At 45.7% G+C, this 20,861-nt stretch overlaps 1 protein-coding gene across 5 annotated transcripts in view; it reads left to right on the top strand.

The window, feature by feature from the left end:
- Nucleotides 1-20,613, top strand: part of RALGAPB (Ral GTPase activating protein non-catalytic subunit beta) — a 63,023-nt gene extending 42,410 nt beyond the window's left edge. For all 5 annotated transcript variants that reach the window (XM_015881297.2, XM_015881295.2, XM_015881293.2 and 2 more), the window contains 11 exons: nucleotides 1,092-1,198; nucleotides 2,791-2,943; nucleotides 3,541-3,750; nucleotides 4,699-4,857; nucleotides 7,381-7,546; nucleotides 9,712-9,834; nucleotides 10,592-10,728; nucleotides 11,922-12,030; nucleotides 14,241-14,319; nucleotides 14,881-15,029; nucleotides 16,784-20,613. In XM_015881297.2, coding sequence (XP_015736783.1) covers nucleotides 1,092-1,198; nucleotides 2,791-2,943; nucleotides 3,541-3,750; nucleotides 4,699-4,857; nucleotides 7,381-7,546; nucleotides 9,712-9,834; nucleotides 10,592-10,728; nucleotides 11,922-12,030; nucleotides 14,241-14,319; nucleotides 14,881-15,029; nucleotides 16,784-16,977 — 1,586 coding nt within the window. In that variant the 3' untranslated portion in view covers nucleotides 16,978-20,613. The remainder of the gene's footprint in view (nucleotides 1-1,091; nucleotides 1,199-2,790; nucleotides 2,944-3,540; nucleotides 3,751-4,698; nucleotides 4,858-7,380; nucleotides 7,547-9,711; nucleotides 9,835-10,591; nucleotides 10,729-11,921; nucleotides 12,031-14,240; nucleotides 14,320-14,880; nucleotides 15,030-16,783) is intronic.
- The last annotated feature ends 248 nt before the right edge of the window (nucleotides 20,614-20,861 follow it).

Below are 20,861 nucleotides of genomic sequence, written 5' to 3'. Positions count from 1 at the left end.
GGGTTGGAGCCAACGTATTCCTGACTGCAGTGCTGTGGACTCTGCCAGAACAGCTGAGCACTTCTCACCCTTATTCTGCCTGTGCTAAATGAATTACTGAGGAATCCTGTAAAGCTATTATAACCTGAAATTAAATTAGCTTTACTTGTTGTGCAGAACTTGCTTACAAATCCCCTTTGAAATACAAGATTAATGGCAGTAATGCTTAAGTGTGTCAGTTCTGTTCTGAGGCAGACTGCTGAAGTGAGTCATTGCGGGGCCTGGTGTGCTGCCCATGAAATGCCAGCAGGGAAGTACCTGTCTGGTAGTTACCCAGTGGTGTCAGTTTATTGTTTGCATGCACAAAAGATAAGACACAGATCTTTGAAAGGTGAAAAGCTGTAGAGGTAACATTGCTCTTCTGAGGTGGCCTTTAAATGTCGAGGGGATGGAATCCCTTCCATAGAAGCCTGTCTGTGCAGATGGAAAGGCACGGTGGGAGGACTGCAGTTTAAGCTGCTCTCTGAAAAGAGGCAATATTGAACTCAGAGCAGGCTGCTTTGCACAGGTAGGGCTTGTAAGCCTCAGGGGACAGTTTCTCTGTCCCTGTACCAGTGCCTGGCTTCTTTTTGAAATGTTTTCACTGTATAAGATCAGAATCTTCCCCTGTCTTAGTTTGATGATTATCTCATGTCATTCTGCCATTCTTATTGCCATTATTTATGTGGTACCTTCACAGAAGCTCATGGGATCCACATGTTTCTGTATGACCATTTGCTGCACCTAAACTGGCAGTGGCTAAATAATTTTATTTGTTTTTATAATTTGGAGAGAAAATCAGTGGTCTGCGTGAATTTGGACAAGGGTTACTTCTAATGATGAAACAGAGCTGAGCTGGCTACTGCTAAGCAGAACGGTTCTCTGCTGCAGCAGAGGGGGATGACATTCAGTGTTTATTCCTCGCCAGAATTTGTCCTCAGGGCCAGGGAGGGAATTATCCTTGAAAGCAAAATGTCTGTAATACGTGTGCTTCTGTATGGTTTAATTACCGTTCAATGAAGTATTTGTGATCTATGATGACGTATCCTTTTTTTCACCCATGTGCTTTGCAGATGACTCTTTCCCCTCTGTCACGGTTTTGATCCGTGGGACATCTGGAAGATTTGCATGGGCCCAGCAACTCTGTCTTTTACCAAGAGGAGCTAAAGCAAATCAAAAGGTCTCTATCAAAGCCTACAAAGAAATCTTTAACTTAGAGATGTTCAGCAGAAATTCCACTAATGTGAGGCAGCCCCACAGATCTGGTGATTATACATTAAGGCTGAGCCACGGGGCCTTTAGCTGTAGGTAATGTGACGCATCTCTGGTGACTCTTTACAACTCATGATTAATATTAAATATAGGCTCTAAAAGTACTGTTGCCTTCTAGGTTTGTGTAGGAGGCTGGGAGAACTCTCCTTATTCTTGGTTTTTTTTAAAGCACCTTCTAAGCTGATGAGGCAATGGGCCGTGTGCTTAGTGTGCAGGCACAGCTGGTGGTGCTGATGGTAGGATGTCAGGCAAGGCTTTTGCAGCAGAAGGAACAAAGTCTGGAGATAATGTGTGAGATTCTGCTGAGAGAGCAGCTGTTAAAACTGCAGAGCTCAGTGCTGCAAATATGGCTGTAAAACTGCTGTGAAAAAATCTATTAGGTGAACTTTGGAATGCTTCTGGACAGTGATAGTGATAAATGGCCCAATAGTGTTTTAAGTAGAATCCTTTACTGCTGTTGCCTGGTGGATTCCATGCTTGCATCACCAAAATTTCTTGGTTTGTAAACATCTCCCAAATGTTCAAACTGTTCATACAGTGCAGCTGAAATGTGGGCCTGTCAGTCTCAACTGTCACGTTAATATGTAGATGACTGTGATCTCTGCAGAGCAGCCCTTGGAGGACCCTTCCCTGGATGCCCTTGGAGCTGTGCTGTCACTGTAGCTGAAGCGTTTTGCTAATCAGTGTCAGGGTGATGGTGTTACCTCCCACACCAAAGGAAAAGTTGCACCTTGTCTGGACACCCAACCAGTCTTAAGGGAACTGCTCCAACTTAAAAGCATTACATAACTTCAAGATTTGCCATTTTTAAGTGTAGCTGGTCGTAAATAAATTCATAAAGCAGTGTTCAAGGTGTAATTAAAGGTCTCTTTTGCTTGGAGCTTAAACACATGCAAACCTGCAACCAGGCCTCCTGTTGCACTCATTGGTAACTTCAATTTTTTAATTACACAGTGTAGCACAATGCAGCAGCATTAGCAAAACTGCATGAGAGCAGATGATGCAGAACTGTTGCTACCTTGGTGGGACATCTCACTGCTGACCCACAGCATTGCTGCTGTTCACTTCAGGGTTTCTCAGCTTCACTTGTTGAGCTCATCATAGTCAGTGAGGCATAGCTGTGAGCTTTCTTTAAACATGGTTGGAATGGATTCTGACCTAAAAATAAGATGTTGCCATGTGAGCTTGCTGTTTTTAACAAGATTTGCAACTGCTTAGAGTTAGGCGGTAAGCAAGTGTAATAAGTACAATGATTACAACCACTAAAAGGGGCAGAAAGGAGTCTTTTTGTTTTATTTTTTAATCTACAGTGAAATTTTCAATTAAAGTCTGTTCAAGTTTGAGGCATGTCTGAATGCTTTTTAATGATACCTCTCATGTGAGGGTTAGTAAACCTGTGATGGGAGGGAACATTTCCCATCTACTACAAGGTAGGTGTTGTACTGATTCAATGCTCTGAATGAAACCGTCCCCCTCCTCACCTGTTTTTTTTTCTGTCAGACTTTTGTACCCGAACCTCGACCAGCTCCTAAAAGTGATGTTGGATTGAAATACAGTGTGAAGCACCGGCCGTTTCCTGAAGAAGTGGATAAGATCCCATTTGTGAAAGCAGACTTAAGCATTCCTGATTTACATGAGATTGTGAATGAGGAGGTAAGGGAGGTTTTGTCTTCAACTTTGTTTTTTTTTTCTTGCCTGTTCATGAATCACACACTAACTTCTTATTCTTCTGCTTGATTAATTCACATTACGTAATGGAAGAATGAACTTTGAACAAATTAATCTGTGCACTACCCCAGGAAGATGGCAGTGCCTTGTATGTGTTGCTGGGGAGCACTGTTCAGCGCAGTTTATTCTGGATTCCAATAGTCTGTACTGCTGTATTGATAGGAAGCAGTGAGCTGTGATTTTTTGCATCTTCAAGGGAGATGGAAGGGGCATTTATAAGGTCTCTTGCGGTGCGTGGGTAAAAATAGAAGTATTTTAAAGCTTCACAGTTCTGCAGTTCTTATTCATTTAGGAGGAAGATGCCATATCTGATGCTGGGTGCATTAATTGGCAACATCGCTCCCAGGCAAACAGGGTTTTGAGATACTCAGTTTTAACCTTGCAGGGTCTCATTGACGGTGCTTTAGTAAACGTCCTGTTGGAGTTGCAGCTGCTGCACATGACTTATGGCTTTGCTAAATGACGGAGCTGTTGTAAGTGCTTTGAGAGTTTGGTGTTTCATGTCTGTATGATGTATTTCAGCTTGAAGAGCGACATGAGAAGCTGAGGAATGGCATGGCCCAGCAGATTATTTTTGAGACTTCCATAGATCAGAAAAGTGAGGAGGAGTGGCGTAAGAAGAGCTTTCCTGATCCAATCACAGAGTGTAAGCCCCCGCCGCCAGCACAGGAGTTCCAGACAGCACGTCTGTTCCTCTCCCACTTCGGGTTCCTGTCTCTCGAGGCATTGAAGGTGACCGGATACTTCCTTGTGTTATACTAACGGCATGAGTACCGCTCTGGCTTGGCTTAACAGAGGAGGAAAACTTAAGTATCATTAGTGGAAGATTTTTTTGTGCAATGCCAGCTGCTTTTGTGCTGTCATCTGTTTGAGTAAGGTGTTGAAATTCCATCTTTCAGGGTTGTGAAAGGCCTTGTGTGAAGCTGAACATGCTCTGAATTGGTGGCTATTAGTGTGTTTTTGCAGTAGGTACATTAACTCCCACATTCACCTGTTTGTATTTGGTGTTATTCTTCCAGCTTGAGTTAGGGATGCTTTGTAAGCCTTTCTGAATTATGACTGCCATACAAGTTTCTGTTCCGGACATTGTATTGAGTTACTCCAAAATGCTTACATGTGGTTAAACCACATTTAGGTTGTAGAGTCATTCCTTTTGAAGTTAAAATGCCAACAATGTATAGGAAAAAGACCCACATCCTGAAATTGAAATTCTGCTTTTTAAGTGAGAATTTTGCCTTTTGTTTGTTGCCTTTTCTTCCAGAAAGCTATCAACGTTAGGAGGCAATGTAGCTATTGCAAAAATAAAGATGCTTAATATTGTGTGTATTGCTGGTATATAGGTGACAGCAATAAAAACAAAACGAGATGCAGTGCAGTTGTAGGCAGCATTGTGGCATTTTGAAAGTCTCTGCTGCTTTTGTTGTGGAATGGAACATGTTTTGAACAAAACATTACTGGTGTTTTACTTGAAGTGTTAGTTTTCTTCTCTAATGAGGATAAGTTAAATGAAACAAACTGTCAGACTTCTGCTTGCTGTTAATCATTTACAATATATTATATTGGATCAGATTTTTTTTGTATGCTTTTGATTCCTTTTTAACGGATTGTTGTGAAAACCACAAAGATCTTTCCTAACAAGAACTTTGTTTTTAAGCTGTTGAATTCTAATCTGTCCGACAGGAGCCTGCTAACAGTCGTCTACCTCCTCACCTGATTGCACTTGACTCTACTCTGCCTGGGTTTTTTGATGACCTCGGGTACTTGGATTTACTGCCTTGTCGTCCTTTTGATACTGTTTTCATTTTCTACATGAAAGCAGGCCAGAAGACAAGCCAGGAGGTAAGGGAACGCGTAGGGCAGAGCACCGGAGCCAGGGGTTGTTTGCTTTGGCTTTATTTATGACAGGAGATGTAACGAACCACTGCGTATTTTTCATTTGAAAGGTGGTTTATGTTATTGTCTGCACTTAGGATTTCTGTGAAATCTTAATAGAACAATTTGTATATATGTGATTGAAAGGATGCATTTGTAGAATTCAAAGATTCCTATCAGAAATGTGTTTCAGGTTGTGGGGAAAGCTGCAGTTTGTTCTTGGTATGTGCAATATCCAGGTAATTTAATTTGATTTTAATGTTAAACATATGTTAAAGAAATCAGAAACTTACTGCAAGAAAGTATTACTGCTTTCTAAGTCTTCACATTATACTGTTTGTGCTGAAATGCGATTAGGTTAATTAGGTTAATTTGTGCAAATCTAAATCATTTCTTCAGACTGCAATCTGGAAATTCACTGTGAGTTTCTAAGAAGGCTTATGGGCTCAGTGGAGATATTTCTATAATACTTCTCATTTCTATTTGTAATGGTTGTACTAAAGAGTAGAAGCATGGCTTCAAAAATAATGAGCATGTCATTCCCTCGTGTGACTGTCAGCATACAAGTGGCAGAGCACAGCAGCACCTTCCGTGTCTGAGAGGAACACACCACCAGTTCTTGAAGTTTTCAAGTCAAAGGTTAGAGTAAGCAGTAAGCAGTCCCCAGAGCCAGTATGGTATACAGGGCGTGATGCTGTACTGTTGCTGTGTGCTAACGCCTACAACACTGTAGTCAGGAGGACTTGCCATGTCAGTTATAAAAAAATCTTTTGTACTTGAGAGATTCTGGTTATGAGACAGACAATGTAAAGATGGCATTCCTGCTTCAAGATCCCAGGACATCTTGCTGTGATTCCTAAGCCTTCTCGGTTGTGGTCAGAGGCAGTCAAGCTGGTAAGGTGCTCATCTCTACAGCCCTGAGCTGAGGGAGAAACTGCTGCTGTTTCTGTGATCGAAAAGAAATAAGTCAGTGGTAGTTTTCAATATTAGTAATCAAGAGAGGAAATCAGAGCTGAGCCATGACACTGCTTCGGGCAGGGATGGCTGCGTGGTGCTACGTAGCCATCCTTGTGCATGTGCTCATGCTGCTCTTGCTCAGGACCTAAGTCTGCTCTGCAAGGTGATTCACACTCCTGTAACCAGGAGTAGTGGCAGCTCTACATCTACTGCTGCACAGCCTAGAGCAGTGCCATCCAGTGTGACTGTTCCTAAGTGAGCCCCAGTCTCTCTGCTGTGGTGTTGCACACTGATGGTTTAGAAGGGTGTTGTGGAATTTGTTTGTACAGGATAATGAAACTGCCCACACCACTTCTATATTATGATACTTGATAACATTAAATGTCTTTTGAAACATACTCCCTCACTTTTATTTAAGGTCTTTTTTGAAGGCACTCAGTTAGAAAACTATACATGTGTGTGCATATTTTCTGCAGCCATTGTTGCTCTCTTCTCTGAATACATTCTCAAGTGTAGCTCTGACTTTGCTGAGGGTGTTGGTAATATTTCAGTGCATTGTCTGGGCAATGCTGAATATTGAGCAGGGCACTAGAGCTGGGTAGCAGGGCACAGGGCCTTCCTCACTGGGAGCTTTCATCCCAGGGCCTGTCCCCAGTATGTGATTTCTGCTCCAGCAGAGTCTGTGTTGCAGGGAGAGTCCCAGCACTGCGCTCATACAGACAAACTCCAAAGAACTTCTGGCCACAGAACAATCTCCCCACAGCTAAGGAAGAAACGATGATGCACTGCATGATGTTGTCTCTTCCCTGTATCACAGTGGTTCAGTAGGCCAAAGAACAAATCATCCATGTCTCCCTGCGTGTTGCTCGGTGCAGCTCTTGAGCCTCACTCCGTCACACTGGGATTAGAATGTATTTGGATGAAGAAAAGCCCTGGATCTTTGCACAAAGTGAGATTTTAAGGTTCAGAATGAGCAGTTTGGTGTGGCATTTGATTAAAGTGTGTTCTCAATCCTGCTGAAAATCATTTTGCAAAATTGGTTTTATTATTTAATGTGTGGTGAGGCTGGTGCCCTAAATCACCAGTTGTGTACAGGGAGTGATGGAATGTCTTTCTCCTAAAGTTTCTGCTCAGTCTAATAGTGAAACCAGCCCAGAAAATCCTCATGCTATCTCTGGTATTGATGCACATCCTGCACTGGACAGGTCCGTGGTTTATCCCTGATGAGTGAAAAAAATCTTGAAATTACCATTTGTAGCCATTTGTAGTGGTGTGATTTCAGGCTCCAGCAGTGGTGGCAGAAAGCTAATGTGATGGATTAGGATGTTGCCATGAAGGATGGTCGATGCTGGGTAGCAGGGACCGGTGTCCATGTAGAAAGCCTGGAGTTCCTGACTTGTTGAAGAGCTCTTTTTGGGCAAAACCATTTTGATGACACAGAATTTTGGATTATAGGAGCAAAGGCAGGATGAGGAGGAAAAGAGCCGTTTCCTGGAGCCCCCATACATACCGTGCTTCTGTTGGCTGTTTCAGATCCTGAAGAACATGGAGTCTTCCAGAATTGTTCAGCCACACTTCCTGGAGTTCTTGCTGTCTCTTGGCTGGTCTGTCGATGTGGGGAAGCATCCTGGGTGGACTGGGCACGTCTCCACAAGCTGGTCCATCAACAGCTGCAGTGATGAAGAGGGACCTGAACAAGGTAGAGCATAGTCGACGGTGTAACACTGAGTTTTGTCTCCTTTGGGATAAAATTGGTTTAAATCTTTTGTTCCTTTGTGCCTATATGAACACTTGCATGCTTCTCTCACATTTTAAAAAGCATTTTCTAGAAAGGCACATGTAAATAGATTAAACTTCAAGACAAAGTGATGAAAGTAATCTCTGTGTTGTTGGGAGGAAGTCATTTCAACAAGCAGCACGGTTTTCCATACTTCTAGCAGACTTTCTGAGTCTTGTTATGTGATCCAGAACCAAGATTCAGATGAAATTGGATACAGATTTTGGTGTGTAGCAGCAGATGTGCTTGAAATATTGTATGATTTTTCTGTGCTTTGTAAGTAGATTAAAATGAGCTGTTGACAAGAAAGTTAGCTGTAATCATGCTTGGTAGTAAGTAATGAAGGCAAGCAACTGTTTGTAGGTCACTGAGGCTGGAGCCCACTCACAGCTCTTCTGCTGTCCTGCTTCATTTACTCTGCTTCTTTTCCACTACAGCAACTTTTCCTCTGGGCTTGTCTTGTACTGTGACCGACTAAAGGCTTTTCTGAATATAGCTACAAATGATAGAAGGTTTGAGGTGTTGTAAGGGAACAGATGCATGGCTCTCTCAGAATGAGTCGAGAGGTTACGGAATGGCCAGGGCTTGGTTTGTTATTTCTTTCAGGATGGAGTTGTGCTTTATACTGGGGCAGAGCCTTCTCCCTTTTCTGGTTGGAGTTGTCAGTATGTCTGCACAAAAGATAGTGCCCTGCATTGGTGACGTAACCAGTTTTAATGCATGCTTCTTAACTTGGAAAGTAACTTTTAACTTCAGCCATTTGGGTTAGATTGTAGATGACCAAAAGGATGAATTCATTTAATTAATTAGTGCAAGAAGGGACAGAAAAAGCAATCAGGAATGGGAGTGAAGGGGACTACATCAAGTCTGGCTCTGATGCTGGGAAAAAAACTACAAGTGGAATTGCACCTTTACTTCAAATCTGCTGCTTCAGGTTTTTAGCCGTTGCTTGCAAGGGTTGGACAAACTCATCAGCGCTTCGGCTTAGTTTTTTTTCTCTCACACTCTTTGCTGTTGCTGATGCTGTTTGTTTTGGTCTTTGTATTCTCTTTGTGGATAGCTCTAATTAAAACAAAAAATGCACCAGAAAAGAAAGCAGAACAAACAAACAAAATATTCAGGAGAGTAAAAGAGCTTCCAGTAGGATGAAATTAAAATAAATTCACAAGCAAATGTTTTGTTTTTATTTTCACAGCTTCCCCCAGTCCCAGCAGCTGAATTTGGGTCGAGTTGCTGCTCCCCAAGAGCTTGAGAGATTGCTCCCTGATGGTGAGGCATGGCCCTGAGCTCCTGGTTGTGCCTCTGGCCATGGCTTCATGTCAGTGTGCTGAACTCACCGCCCCACTGGTTTTGCTGAGGCAGCTGTTCCAGGGGCTGCTCTGTAAACTGGCTCAGAGAAATAATTTGGCTTAAAGCCTTTGCTGTTCTTTCTGGAGGAAGTATGGAGAAAGGAAAAGGTGGTTTGCATCATGTTTGTGTAGCGCAGCTCCACTGAAGGCTTGTTTGCTTTCTGTACTGTGACAGCCTGATGGGTTGGTCAGCTGTGATGTGGGAATAAGTGGGGGCTGAGAACTAGGAGCTCTCTTGCATTAGCTTCAGTTCAAGGGTGTGGGTTTTTTTAAATTATATATAGAGAGGAATTTATAGAAATTGGCTTCAATTCTAGAATATTGTCAGGCTGAAGCTACAAATGTAAGCTGTCTTTTGAGACTGAATGACAAACTGAGCAAAGCCTGTGTTAAGGATATGAATAGAAACAGCAACTGGATGAATCCTTGTAGGAGATGCTTACTTAGTGACCACTTAGTTCCTTATTTACCTGTTCAGTCCAAGGAAAGTATTACATATGGTAAGTGTAATTGAAATATATTCAGAGTAAATCCTCCTTCCAACCCATGGTGCTGTATACTTTAAAATATCAAAGAAGTCTCTCTGAAAGTTGTTGTTAGCTGTGAAATTTAACTGTGAAATCTCATTTTAAAATGTGATTTATGTGATTTCTTCTCATTGTGCCTTGTGGTCGAAGGTCTGTGCCTAGAGAGGGAAAACTTCCTTTTGACTTATTCTTCCTTTTGTATTTGTTTCAGATGATGTAATAGTTTCGGAAGATGTTGGAGCAAGTATCTTCAATGGGCAGAAGAAGGTGCTGTATTATGCTGATGCCCTGACAGAAATAGCTTTTGTTGTCCCGTCACCAGTGGAGTCCCTAAGTAAGATCATTTATGTATGCATTTTTACAAACAAACACAAACAGAACAACAGGTGGTGGTGTTTGTTTTTTTTAAAATAGTTTTGTCAGAAGCAGAATCAGGATCCTTGTCAGAAAAATAGTGATTTAAATGTCCTTATCCTTAGAATCCTTCTAAGGTGTTACCTGTTCAGGGCTCCTTTGTTTTCCCAGTCTAAGCATCAAATGACTGTCCAGGTTTGCAGGGTAGTACATGCTTGTGTGGGTGCCTTAGGTTGGATGTATGGGTTTGGTCTGCAGTTCTGATATTGTTAAAATATATTAATCCCCGCTATTGAGTCCAGAGCAATTTTGCTGCTGGTTTTGTTCTTCTCTGTCCCTTCTTGTTGACATGCTCCTGCAACACAAGGAGGAGCACGTGCCTAATGGCCATGTAGGGGAGCAAGAGCTTTCATGATGTTTTTTACTCCCAATGAAATTCTGCACGATGGTTTCAAAAGGTTGTGAGGTAATTATATCTGTAGGAAGAGGCTGTGTTGTGTAGGAAATGACATAATCGGACAGGATGCTTTAAATCCATAGTGAGTGCTTTAATTGCAGTTTCTGGCATAACTCGCAGTTATCCACTGCTGAATTCTTGACTGTATGCCCATCCATATACGTTCGGTTTCAAAAACCTTAGAACCTTTCTGAGTTTCAAGACTGTACCTATGGTAACAACTTCGGGGATTTTTGGGGGCAGAAGAAAAGACAAAACTCACTTTTCTGTTGGCTTACAGCTGATTCATTGGAAAGCAATGTCTCTGATCAAGAAAGTGACTCCAACATGGATCTGCTGCCAGGAATATTAAAACAGCCATCTTTGACACTTGAACTCTTCCCCAGTCATACAGACAATCTTAATCCCTCTCAGCGGGTAAGACAAAATTTGCTCTGAAAAACAGCATTTATTGGTTTGGTGGGGTTTTTTTGTTGATTTTTTCTTTTCTTCAAGGTGCACAATAGCAGTGTTGCAGTGGGTTTTGACTGTACAAAATTCAGTCTCCCGATATTAGGAGTCACTCGTTCCTAGATGTTGATCTTTCACAGCAGCTTCAGTATGGCTCATGATTGCGCCAACAGTAGGAGATTGCAAAGTTACATTAATTAACTATAAAACTTGCTAAGTAGGGGAACATCTTGCATGCTAAAATTGTGTAAAAACGTGTGCAGGAAAAAGTATATGTAATATTCCTGAAGTAAGCCAGACCCCAGTCCATGCTTGGAAGTTCAGGATGGATTAATATGGCTGCTCATCCCTACCTGGTTTAAAACAGCCTGTGTCAGTTGTGGCTGAATTATCTGTGGTGAAGTTGCTTGTGAGTATGGTAGCTAAGCAGAAAGACTTGAACAGAAAGGATTTACTACTGCTTATTTCTTGTTATAAATTTACTTCCAGATGTACTTACTTACTGATTTAGAATCTTTGAGAATGTTAGGAAAAACTTGAATGAGTTTTTAAGATGATTAAATGACTCGTCTAAATAACAGCTGTTGCCTTTTTATTGGATTTTCTTGCAGAAAATTACTCCTAGTATAAGCACAGTAAGAATGAGGATAAATGAACTGGAGTCTAGGGTGGGAACCTCAGTTTAGCTCACTGGATTGGGTGGGAAAATTAGGAAGGAAAAAGGCATTTCTTTGAATAATGAGTAGATTTGCTCCAAAATATTGAGTTGATAATGAGAACATCATAAAGCTTTGCCATGATGGGGTTCCACAACAGCATGGGGATACTGCAGTGCTTGTGCATGTTCCCAAGGAATGTGGAGCAGTTGCACCAACTGCAGCTTGGAGGTGAGTGACAAAGTAAAACAAAGAATTGACATTTTTTTCAGTGTTTAAAGGAATGAGATACTTTTCTCTTGTTTATGTTGAATGTAAGTATTGTGGAGACCCAAATTACTGCTTCTGAGTGGAGTAGTCCCACTGCAGCCCCATCGTACTCATTTGCAGAGGTTGTACATGTCTGAAATCTGGAAGAAGAAGGAACAATTGATGAGATGCTTTAGGTAAATCTCTGGGCTTCTGGTGTTTGCAAATCCTGCTTTTCTCTTGTGTTCAAAACAGCTCAGCCCTACTTCCAGATCCAAGAGGGTGCCTCAGGGCCGGACTATTCCACCAATGGGACCTGAAACCAAAGTGTACGTGGTCTGGGTTGAACGTTATGATGATATAGGTGCGTAGAATTTTCCTTGTTCACTGATGTAGCAACAGAACAGAAATGAGAAGAAAAGTTCAGCTCCGTTCCTCTAAAATAAATAAGCTAAATCCCTATCAATTTCTATAGCTGACACTCGATTCTAAAACCGTTCTTTGATATTTGAGTGATGGTCCACGGGGGTGTGTAAGTGAATCACTGGCTGTAGAGCTGGAGATTATTTTAGCTCTGGCAGTGCATGCAAAACACCCTCATGGAGCTTCTCTGTAAGCTCAGTGTATAAGACCAGTGTGCTCCCAGCTGCTGTGTTCTTGGAATGGAGCTGCTGCTCTTCCTTTAGAAAAGTGACTTTCTGACCCTTGTTTTTCTTCTGATCTGCTGGTTCAGTTCTGAGGGGATCATCAGTTTCTCGGTACCTTTGGAACTTTCTACTTTGATCTGTCATGTGGAGGGCTCACTTAATCTGCTCACATTGCCAGTCTGGATGATGCTGGGCAGCCCGTTGCCTTTCTGCATGCCATTGTTCAGGCAGCATCCTACTCCTCGTGCTGAATTAATGATTCTTGCCTTGGTGTTTCCCCCCTGAGTCTGGATAACTGGAGAGAGACCCAGCTTTGTCCATCCTGTTGTAGACATAGCATGGTTAGTGCTGGCAGCCTCTCCCCCAGGCTCAAGGAGTTCTCTGTTCATGAGAGCTTCTTGCATGCTAGTTCTAAGCCATGAGCCTGGCTTTAGTGGGATCTGAGAGCCTGTCTGTGCTGGCCTGGCCTAGCAGGGTCTGTAACACTGCCAGCAACAGATAATCTGTTTGAAGTTGTTATTCCGCCTCTGATTTCTAATCCGGGTTCCCAGCTTAGCATTAATTAAACCCTTAGAACCTCCCAGAGGATAGCAACCAAGAGAGTGCAAGAGATCAGAGGAAGCTTCCCAGAAGTTACTAGTATGAAATATTCCCTTTCCCACCCAGGACTCAGGCACAAAGATCTTCATGTCCAAAGAGACATACTGCAGAGCAATGTCTGGGATTGGTATACGCACATGAAGTTCTGGAGCATCTCTTCCTTATCCTGACATTGGCCTCCTTAGCACCAGGAGCCCCTCAGCCACTTCATTTCCTGAGCTGGTGGTGTCCCTGACCCTCTCCTATGTAGGTGGCAGCTCAGACTGGCTCACTGGAGGAGCAGTGACTGCTGCACACATGTGTTCTGCTCAGCTGCTCCTTTAGCAGCCAGGGGAGTCCCCCAGAGCTATGGGCCGGCAGCCGAAGAAACGAGTCTCTGAGCCCCAGTATGTGTGCTTGGCAGTTGGATGACTTGTGGGGGAGCTCTTGAAGGTCGCTTCTAGCCCAGAGGATTTGCCTCATGCTTCTTGTGTTCTTGGCTTTTGCCTTATGCCATCTTCATGTTTGCACAGTGGAAGAGCTGACTGTAGTGCAGGCTCTCTCTGCTGTGCCAGCTGCTGGCTCTTCCTCTTGCTTCATCTCAAAATATTTCTGTGGCCACCCACTCTGTTAGTCCCATGTGCTGTGTGCACTCAGCACCCCAGTTGTGGTGGCACAAAGTGTTTTCAGGCTTACGTTCACTTTGCTACAAGAGTGCTTTGTGTTATCGTGGTGTCTGAACCATACTTTTATCCCCCCCCCAAACTTTTCTGTAAGCTTCTGCCCTTGAATGAACAATGGGAAATGCCACATTCCATTCCAGTTCTCATTTATTCCTTCTGCACCTGTTACTGAGGGCAAGGCAGCAGAGCAGTGGGTTGTTGTGTGGGCTTTACGATGCTGTTTGCTGGTGCAGATTGGTATTCCCATGGCAGAACTGCAGATGTGAGCAGCGGTGCCATTTGAAATTCCCAGCACTGTTCTTGAGGCTGATGACTTGCAGATGGGAGAAGAAGTTATGAATAATAATTTGAGAGGTGTTTTGTGACTGTGACACAATTCAGCTTCTTTCTGCTTCACTGCTGCTCTGGAGATTCTGACCTTTGGCACTGAGAGAGCTGAGGGTCTGGGATGTGTTCCCCAAGGTACTGAGCAGTGGACAAAGGAGGAGTGTCTGTGTTCCACCTGTTCTGCTTAAGTGACTAGAACAGACTTGGTATCACCAGTTTTTCCGGAACATCCCTGATATAGATGCTTAAGGGTCACATGGGTTTGGCTGGCAATGATTTTGCACAAAAACAAAGAAGCAAACTGGGGAAGCTAATCTTTATTCCATGTCCTCCTGCAGAAAACTTTCCCCTCCCTGATCTGGTGTCTGAGACCAGCACAGGTGTAGAAACTACGGCCAACAGCAGCACTTCCCTAAGGTAAGACTGCTCTTACTTTCATTATTTTTCTTGGCTCTTCTGGACAGCAGTCTGTGCTGCACTTCAGAAGCCACAACCCGGCTTATTTGCATTCTTCAGCTTTCACAGGCATCTCCAAAAACTGTAGACAGTGTTGTTGAAAAGATGGATGAGCTCCTCCAGTGGATTCCTTTTCTGCTGAGGGGAAAAAAAGCAAATGAAAGGGCTTTTCATATTGCTGAGGTTGAAACAAAAGTGAAGGGGTAGAAGATGTGTAGTCTTATTCTTGGGTTTGTGATCAGGCTCCTTCCTGGCTCACTCCCTGGTGAGGTGGTTGATGCTGCACGTCTGTCATGAAGCTCAAAGCCCCATCTGTAGGGCTTTCACATTCTGTGGTGACAGAAGTTTGTAGGAGCAGTGTAGCTGTTGCAGCCATCCTGAGGTGCAGCGAATGCATGCAGGAACCCTGCTGGTTTAGCCACGAGATGTTTTAACATCGTTTTAACACTGCATCTACGAAGGAAAATGATTGCTTTAATTGAAACACTGCTATAGAACTGATGTATATTTTTTTCCCTTAAGATCTGCCACTCCTGAGAAAGAAGTTCCTGTGATCTTCATTCATCCTTTAAACACTGGCTTATTCAGGATAAAACTACAAGGAGCAACTGGGAAATTCAACATGGTTATCCCGTTGGTGGATGGGATGATAGTCAGTAGGAGAGCTCTTGGTAAGCTGACAGGGGTTAGGAACACCTGTGGTTTCTTTTATTCCTTTTCATTTGGAGGCAGTTCATTGAGTGGTCTGGTCTTTCCCGTTTGGTCCTCATGCATCATGTCATCCTACCAGCAGTGATTCTGCCTGTACTCCTTCACGAAAGGCAAACCATAACCAACACTCTTTGTAGTAATGTTTGTGCTACCCATTTCCACTCCTCTGTTATGTTGTTACAGTGAGATCTGGCTAATCCCTAGAACTTAATGGGGATCTGAGTGAGGGAAAGCTCAGGTGTCTGTGGTGTGTGAGTAATAATGGATCTGCACAGTGCACAGTCTGGGATCTATCACTGGGTATTGGACATTCCAGCAGGTCTGTATTTTGTTCTTGCCACCAGAGCGGCAGTGGGGACAGCAGAGGGAGGAGGTGGTTAGCATTTAGCTGGAGCAGTTGTGGGATAGGGCTGCTCTGTGGGAGCCAGGTGGTGGCTTTGAGTGGAAGGAAAAAACATAGTGTGGGTGGTAAGAACAGAAATGTGACCCTGATGTTCAGCACTGAAGGCCACGATGCTGGTGTTTCTCAACTGCTAAAGGGTACTGCTGGGTTCCTGGGCTCTGCTGGCACGTTGCGCTTGTTCCCTCTGCTTTAAAAAAAGGCTTGCAACAAAAAGCCACAGAGATGGGTAGGCCCACGTTAATGTGGGCTTGCTGCCCACCTTTTCATGTATTCCTGGATGTATTAATGACTGATCTTGGCTATCTGTGCTGTTATAAACACAACAACTGGAAATCTCTCTCTAGTGGGAGCTATTCCTGAGGCAGGTTGAAATGAATACACTCTGCGTAGAGCACTTGGACATAAAACTGATGTAGGAATCTGCTGGGGATGACTTCCAATTCTGGTCTTGCACATGGTGTTCAGTGATAGTGAAAGGGAAGCCAGGCAGGGCCTTCAGATAAAGTTTGTGATCTCAGCTGGGAACAGCAACTTGTGCTAATGAAGAACCAGGTGTGTTTCTCACAGGGTGGTGCTGGTTTTTCATCTGCACCAGGAGTAAAACAGTGGCACTTGTCTGATCTCTAAGGTCAGTAAACGTAGCTTGTGTGCAGTCAGGAATCAGGTCCTCTAGATAAGGAATGCAGTGTTCGCTTTGTTACCGACACCTCTGTATAGGCAGAAAAGAGGTCAATGAACACTTTTTCCATGAGATGCTTATGAATTTGATTTCAGGATAGCAGTAAGTCTGCTGTTCTTAGCCACAGTCCACCCTCTTCCCTCCCCCTGCTCAGAGGTGCAGTTCTACCAACCCTGCTGGCTCTGCGGTAGGTTTTGCTACTCCCAGATGGCTCCTCAGCATCACCCACTGCCACCTCAGGCCCAGTCCTTGTATGCCCAGCCTCCAGCTGTCATACTGCTCTTCTGCCAGCAGGCCCTGTCTCACTTACTGACTTGGTCCCAAGGGTGCTGTAGCTGCTGCCTGGCACTGGCAGAGCTGGAGAGCACTCTTTCTCCTCTCTCTGGATGGATGTACTGCTGACTTCACCCCCTTCTTATTTGAGCTTCACATTAAAACGGGTTTACAGGGCTGGGGACAGGGGTGACCAGTTACTGGATGGCCTTTCTGAAAAGTTCTCTGCTTGGAGCTGCTGAGCATCTTCCCCTGGGTTCCTGGGCGGGCTGGGACCCTGTGTTTCCTTTAGCTGTAAAACCATCACAGGGGACGGCTGAATTTGTTTAAGCTCATTTCCGACGTTCTTTCTTCTTCAGGTTTTTTAGTGAGGCAAACAGTAATAAATATTTGTCGGAGAAAGAGGCTGGAAAGTGATTCCTACAACCCCCCCCACGTCCGCCGAAAACAGAAAATCGCAGACATTGTCAATAAGTACCGCAACAGGCAGCTGGAGCCCGAGTTTTATACCTCGCTTTTCCAGGAGGTTGGGCTCAAGAACTGCAACCCATAGGCCATTATCCTCCCTGGACAATTAGATCAGAGCTTGGTGGCTACAGTAATGAAAACGGTGAAATAACAACAAATTTCCTCAGCCCTCCAGAATTCAGGAAACCGTATTTTAGCACAAGTCAGCAGATACCGTGTGGGAGGAGTGAGGAACGAATCCAAAACGCTGCAGTTGGGATGCTGACTCCATTCACCTACCCTCGAAAGATGACTTAATTCCAGTCTTCCTGGATGCTCACAACATAATCTCTTCACACAGACATCGATTCCGGGCTAATTAAGATCTGTGTCTCGTTCTGTGACAAGAAAACAATCAAAGCAAAACTATCTCTGCATTTATGTACAAAGAACACGAGGCACTCCAGCCTGCCTGCAGACAGCTCACTATGCCCACGCACCGGGGGAGAGGAGTGGGATCTCTCCTTGAGGAGGGAAGCTCCTTCTGAGCGCTCGCTGTCCCCACAAGTACTTGAGGAGAAGTTTCTGACCCCCTTCAGCATCTTGCAGGAGACACTGCGCTGCATGAGGCGGGTTGGAAGCCACGGGGAGGAAAGCTGCTCGGGAATGTCAGGTCACCAAATCCAGAACTGCGATGCTGTGTGTGACAGTCCCCCCTGTGGGTCCACACACAGCATCTCTGCTGTCCTGGGAACAAACTCAGAGCCGGGAGGGGCCCGATTTCAGCCACACCTTCTTACCAGATAAGAGATCCTGGTTCAATAGAAACAAGGTTGTGACTTTCAGGTCTGTTGCAAAATGTCGTGTTTAATTTTGGTAGCCTGATTTTATTTTTGTATGCAGCTGATGCTGCTGAAATGTCGCTCGGTCGCCATTTTCATTAAATGTGCAAACATTTCTTGCTTTCCTTCTGCTGAAAGCTGAGGTTCTGGGGCTGCCTCCTGCCTGATATGTATCAAATACGCAGCTTTAGCAGCTTCTGCACTTCTCGGAAGCTCCTTTTACCCAGACGGTGAAACAAATTGGAACAGAAGAGCAGAGAACTCTTGCTCTGTCCGTTAACTCGCCGTTCCATGGAACGCCCATTTGGAGCTGTAACTTACAATTGTTCTGAGGCTGCTGCGCTTTCTCAGCAGCAGTGATTCCCCTCCCCTTGGTCAGAAGTTTCTCTGAGCTGCCGGTGTCTCCCTGGCCCAGCTCAGACACAGCTGGGTCTCTGCCTGGCCCAGAGGGAACAGAGTGGTGTGGATTCGGTTCTGTTCGCACGCTTTGCTTCCTCTGAGGCTGCACTCCGGGCTGCTGAGCTTAGAGCCTCCCCCAGGCTGTGCTGGGAAAAGATGTTTACAACTGCACTTCAGTGCTGGGAATATGAAAGCTGCAGCAGGCACTGCCGCCCTCAGGAGTGTTCCAGGCCCCCAGCACAGACCTGTCTTGTGTGGCAGGAATGAATCATCGCTGCTGCTCCTGTGTAGGTGCCGCCTGCGATGGCTGGCAGTGCATGAGTTCCTTTCCTTCCAGTAAGGAGGGAGTAGGGAGCATAAACGTAAGGAATTTGTAGAGCTCCTCAAGTTATGACAGTGTTTCTCGGAAGCTTTTAATGCACACTGCGGTAATGCCCCTGAGTCACTTTGGTATTTCAGCTACTTTTTGCAACAGTTCTGACCTGCAACAGTCTCACTTGTTTCATTACAGCTTCCTTGCCAGGAATGTGCCCCGACCCCATCGGTGTGTGGTCCTTCAGGGAGGTCCCGCACACCTCAAACCACGCACAGGGATGTGCTGGTGTCAGCTGAGGGGAGATGGGGAACAGGAGCACAGCTGCAGGGTGGGCACAGGGAGCTGCTGGGGGGTTTGGTCCAGGATGGATCACAAATGGAGGAACCAAACCACGTCATGAGATCATCATAGCAGGGAGCAAAGCTGCCATGTGCCTGCACTGCCCTGTGTGTGAGCGGCAGCACTGGGTCTGGCAAAGCTGAGAGTGAGCGTGGCCTCATCTCTGCTCAGCTGTTGCCCGTCTGCATTTAATGCACAGACACCGAATTTACCCACGTTGTGTATGTACCTGTCAGATCTGAATAACAGCCAAACACACTGCAGTCCACTGACTTAAAAGGCATGAGCAGTGCATGTGAAACTAAAAGAAACATATGGAGTGATCGAACCTTTGCACATCTTCAGCTTGAAGCCCATCTCCCAGAGCTGTGAGTGTTACGTGCAGAACCATTGCTTGGTAGTGCAGTGAGCTGCTGCAGCTGCTGCCTTCAGGTGTGCGGTGCGGGCAGGAGCGGAGCTGTGCTAGGGGAGCCCTGGGCATCTGCTCCTGAGTCAGAGAGCCAAAGGAGCTGCTTGAAGCACTGCATTGTAATGCTGGGCTGTGGAGCAGCACTTAGGTCTGATCCTTGTTCCGTCCAAAGCATGATGTGGCGCCCACCTGAGCAGTGCTGACAGGGACAGCAGGGCACTGTGTCACATCTCGAGAGCAGATCAACTCTGTCCAGACGGGGCCAGCAGCGTTAATGAGAACACTGAACACATGGCACACGGTGTGACCTGCCCATAACTGTGGGGTTTTGTGATCTGCAGAGGTGAGCCTGAGTGCAGTGTAGCAGTGCAGTGTAGCAGAGCAGTGGCTCCAGGAGTGCACTGTGCTCTCAGCCCTTGGTTTGGGTGCAGGCTGCAGTGCCCTTGGGGAGCTGTGCCCGTGCTCGGGGCTCTCTGTGGGTGCTGTGAGGAGCAGCGTGGAAGCAAAGCCAGGCAGCAGAGCTGGTGGCTGTGGGTGGCCCAGGATGGCTTCAGCTCTTCTCTCCCGGGGCTGAGAGCAAAGCTGCTGTTTATGTCAGTCGTGATGCTTCTGTTGAGACCCGGAGCTCGTGGGGCTCCGCACCACAAACTGCCCTGTAGAGCTGGCAGCCTCACAACCTGCATGGCCGTTCTTTGTGTCCGTACCCACCGCGGGGCAGCGCAGCGCACCGAGCTGCTCAGTCCCAGATGTGACACAACCAAACACGTTCCTCTGTTCACACAGCAGCGCCTTTCGGTCGGTAACTCCGCTCTGAATGATGCGTCCTCTTCGTGGCGGGGGGGGGGGGGGGCAGCTGCCACCTTGTTAAATGCAGCGCTGGAATTGCAGAAGCGTAGTACCTTAATAAAGACTCGTTCAAAGAAACCATCCTTTCCTAAAGGTACCTGTGAGATGCGTGGCACACGTACAGCGTGCAGCGGGGGGGGGGGTGGTGCTGGGGTTCTGCGTGCCCACATCGGGGCGGCTCCGCGCGGCTGTGAGCAGCGACTGAGCGACGCCTTTGGAGCACGGCGGGTGGTGCACGTGGTGTGCTCCTGCACGTGGCTGCTGGAGCAGTTCGGGGTGAGCTGCCGCCGTCCCGTGCTCGGAGCCGCGCTCAGTTGCTGTGTCTCTGTACGTTGCCAAGCCGTGATCTTTTTGTTCCTACTGTACTTTCTGTAAATATCCCCGGCGCTGAGTTGTAAAGTAAAGGCAAAGTGTAAATATGAAGAAGTGAACGACGTTCCCTCGTCTCTGGTCCTTTATCTCCTGTTTATTTAGGGAAGGCACACAAAGGCTTGTTTGTATTTATGCCAATTCTTTGTCCAGGAGAAACACATCAAATATTGAATGTAACACAATTAGTCCAATAAATTTTAAAGGTTCTTATCTAAGCCACTTTCCAGCTCTCCGTTCCTGGTGTTGATTTTCCAGCTCTTTCGGTTGTTAATACCCGCGGTGCCGCTTCCCGTGAGCGCGGCGGATCGAGGCGTTGTGCGCCCTCTGCTGCTCCGCCCGCAGGGTGGGCACGAAGGGCCGGGGGCCGCGGGGCGGGCGGGGGGAGCTGAGGCACTAAAGCCGCGCGGTGTGAAGGCAGCGCTGCCGGCATCGCACGGCCTTTGTTTGGTGCAGAGTGCGGGGAAGAA

This window comes from Coturnix japonica, chromosome 20 (assembly GCF_001577835.2).
Source record: "Coturnix japonica isolate 7356 chromosome 20, Coturnix japonica 2.1, whole genome shotgun sequence".
NCBI classification, from domain to species: Eukaryota; Metazoa; Chordata; class Aves; order Galliformes; family Phasianidae; genus Coturnix; species Coturnix japonica.
This window is presented reverse-complemented; position numbering and strand designations above follow the sequence as displayed.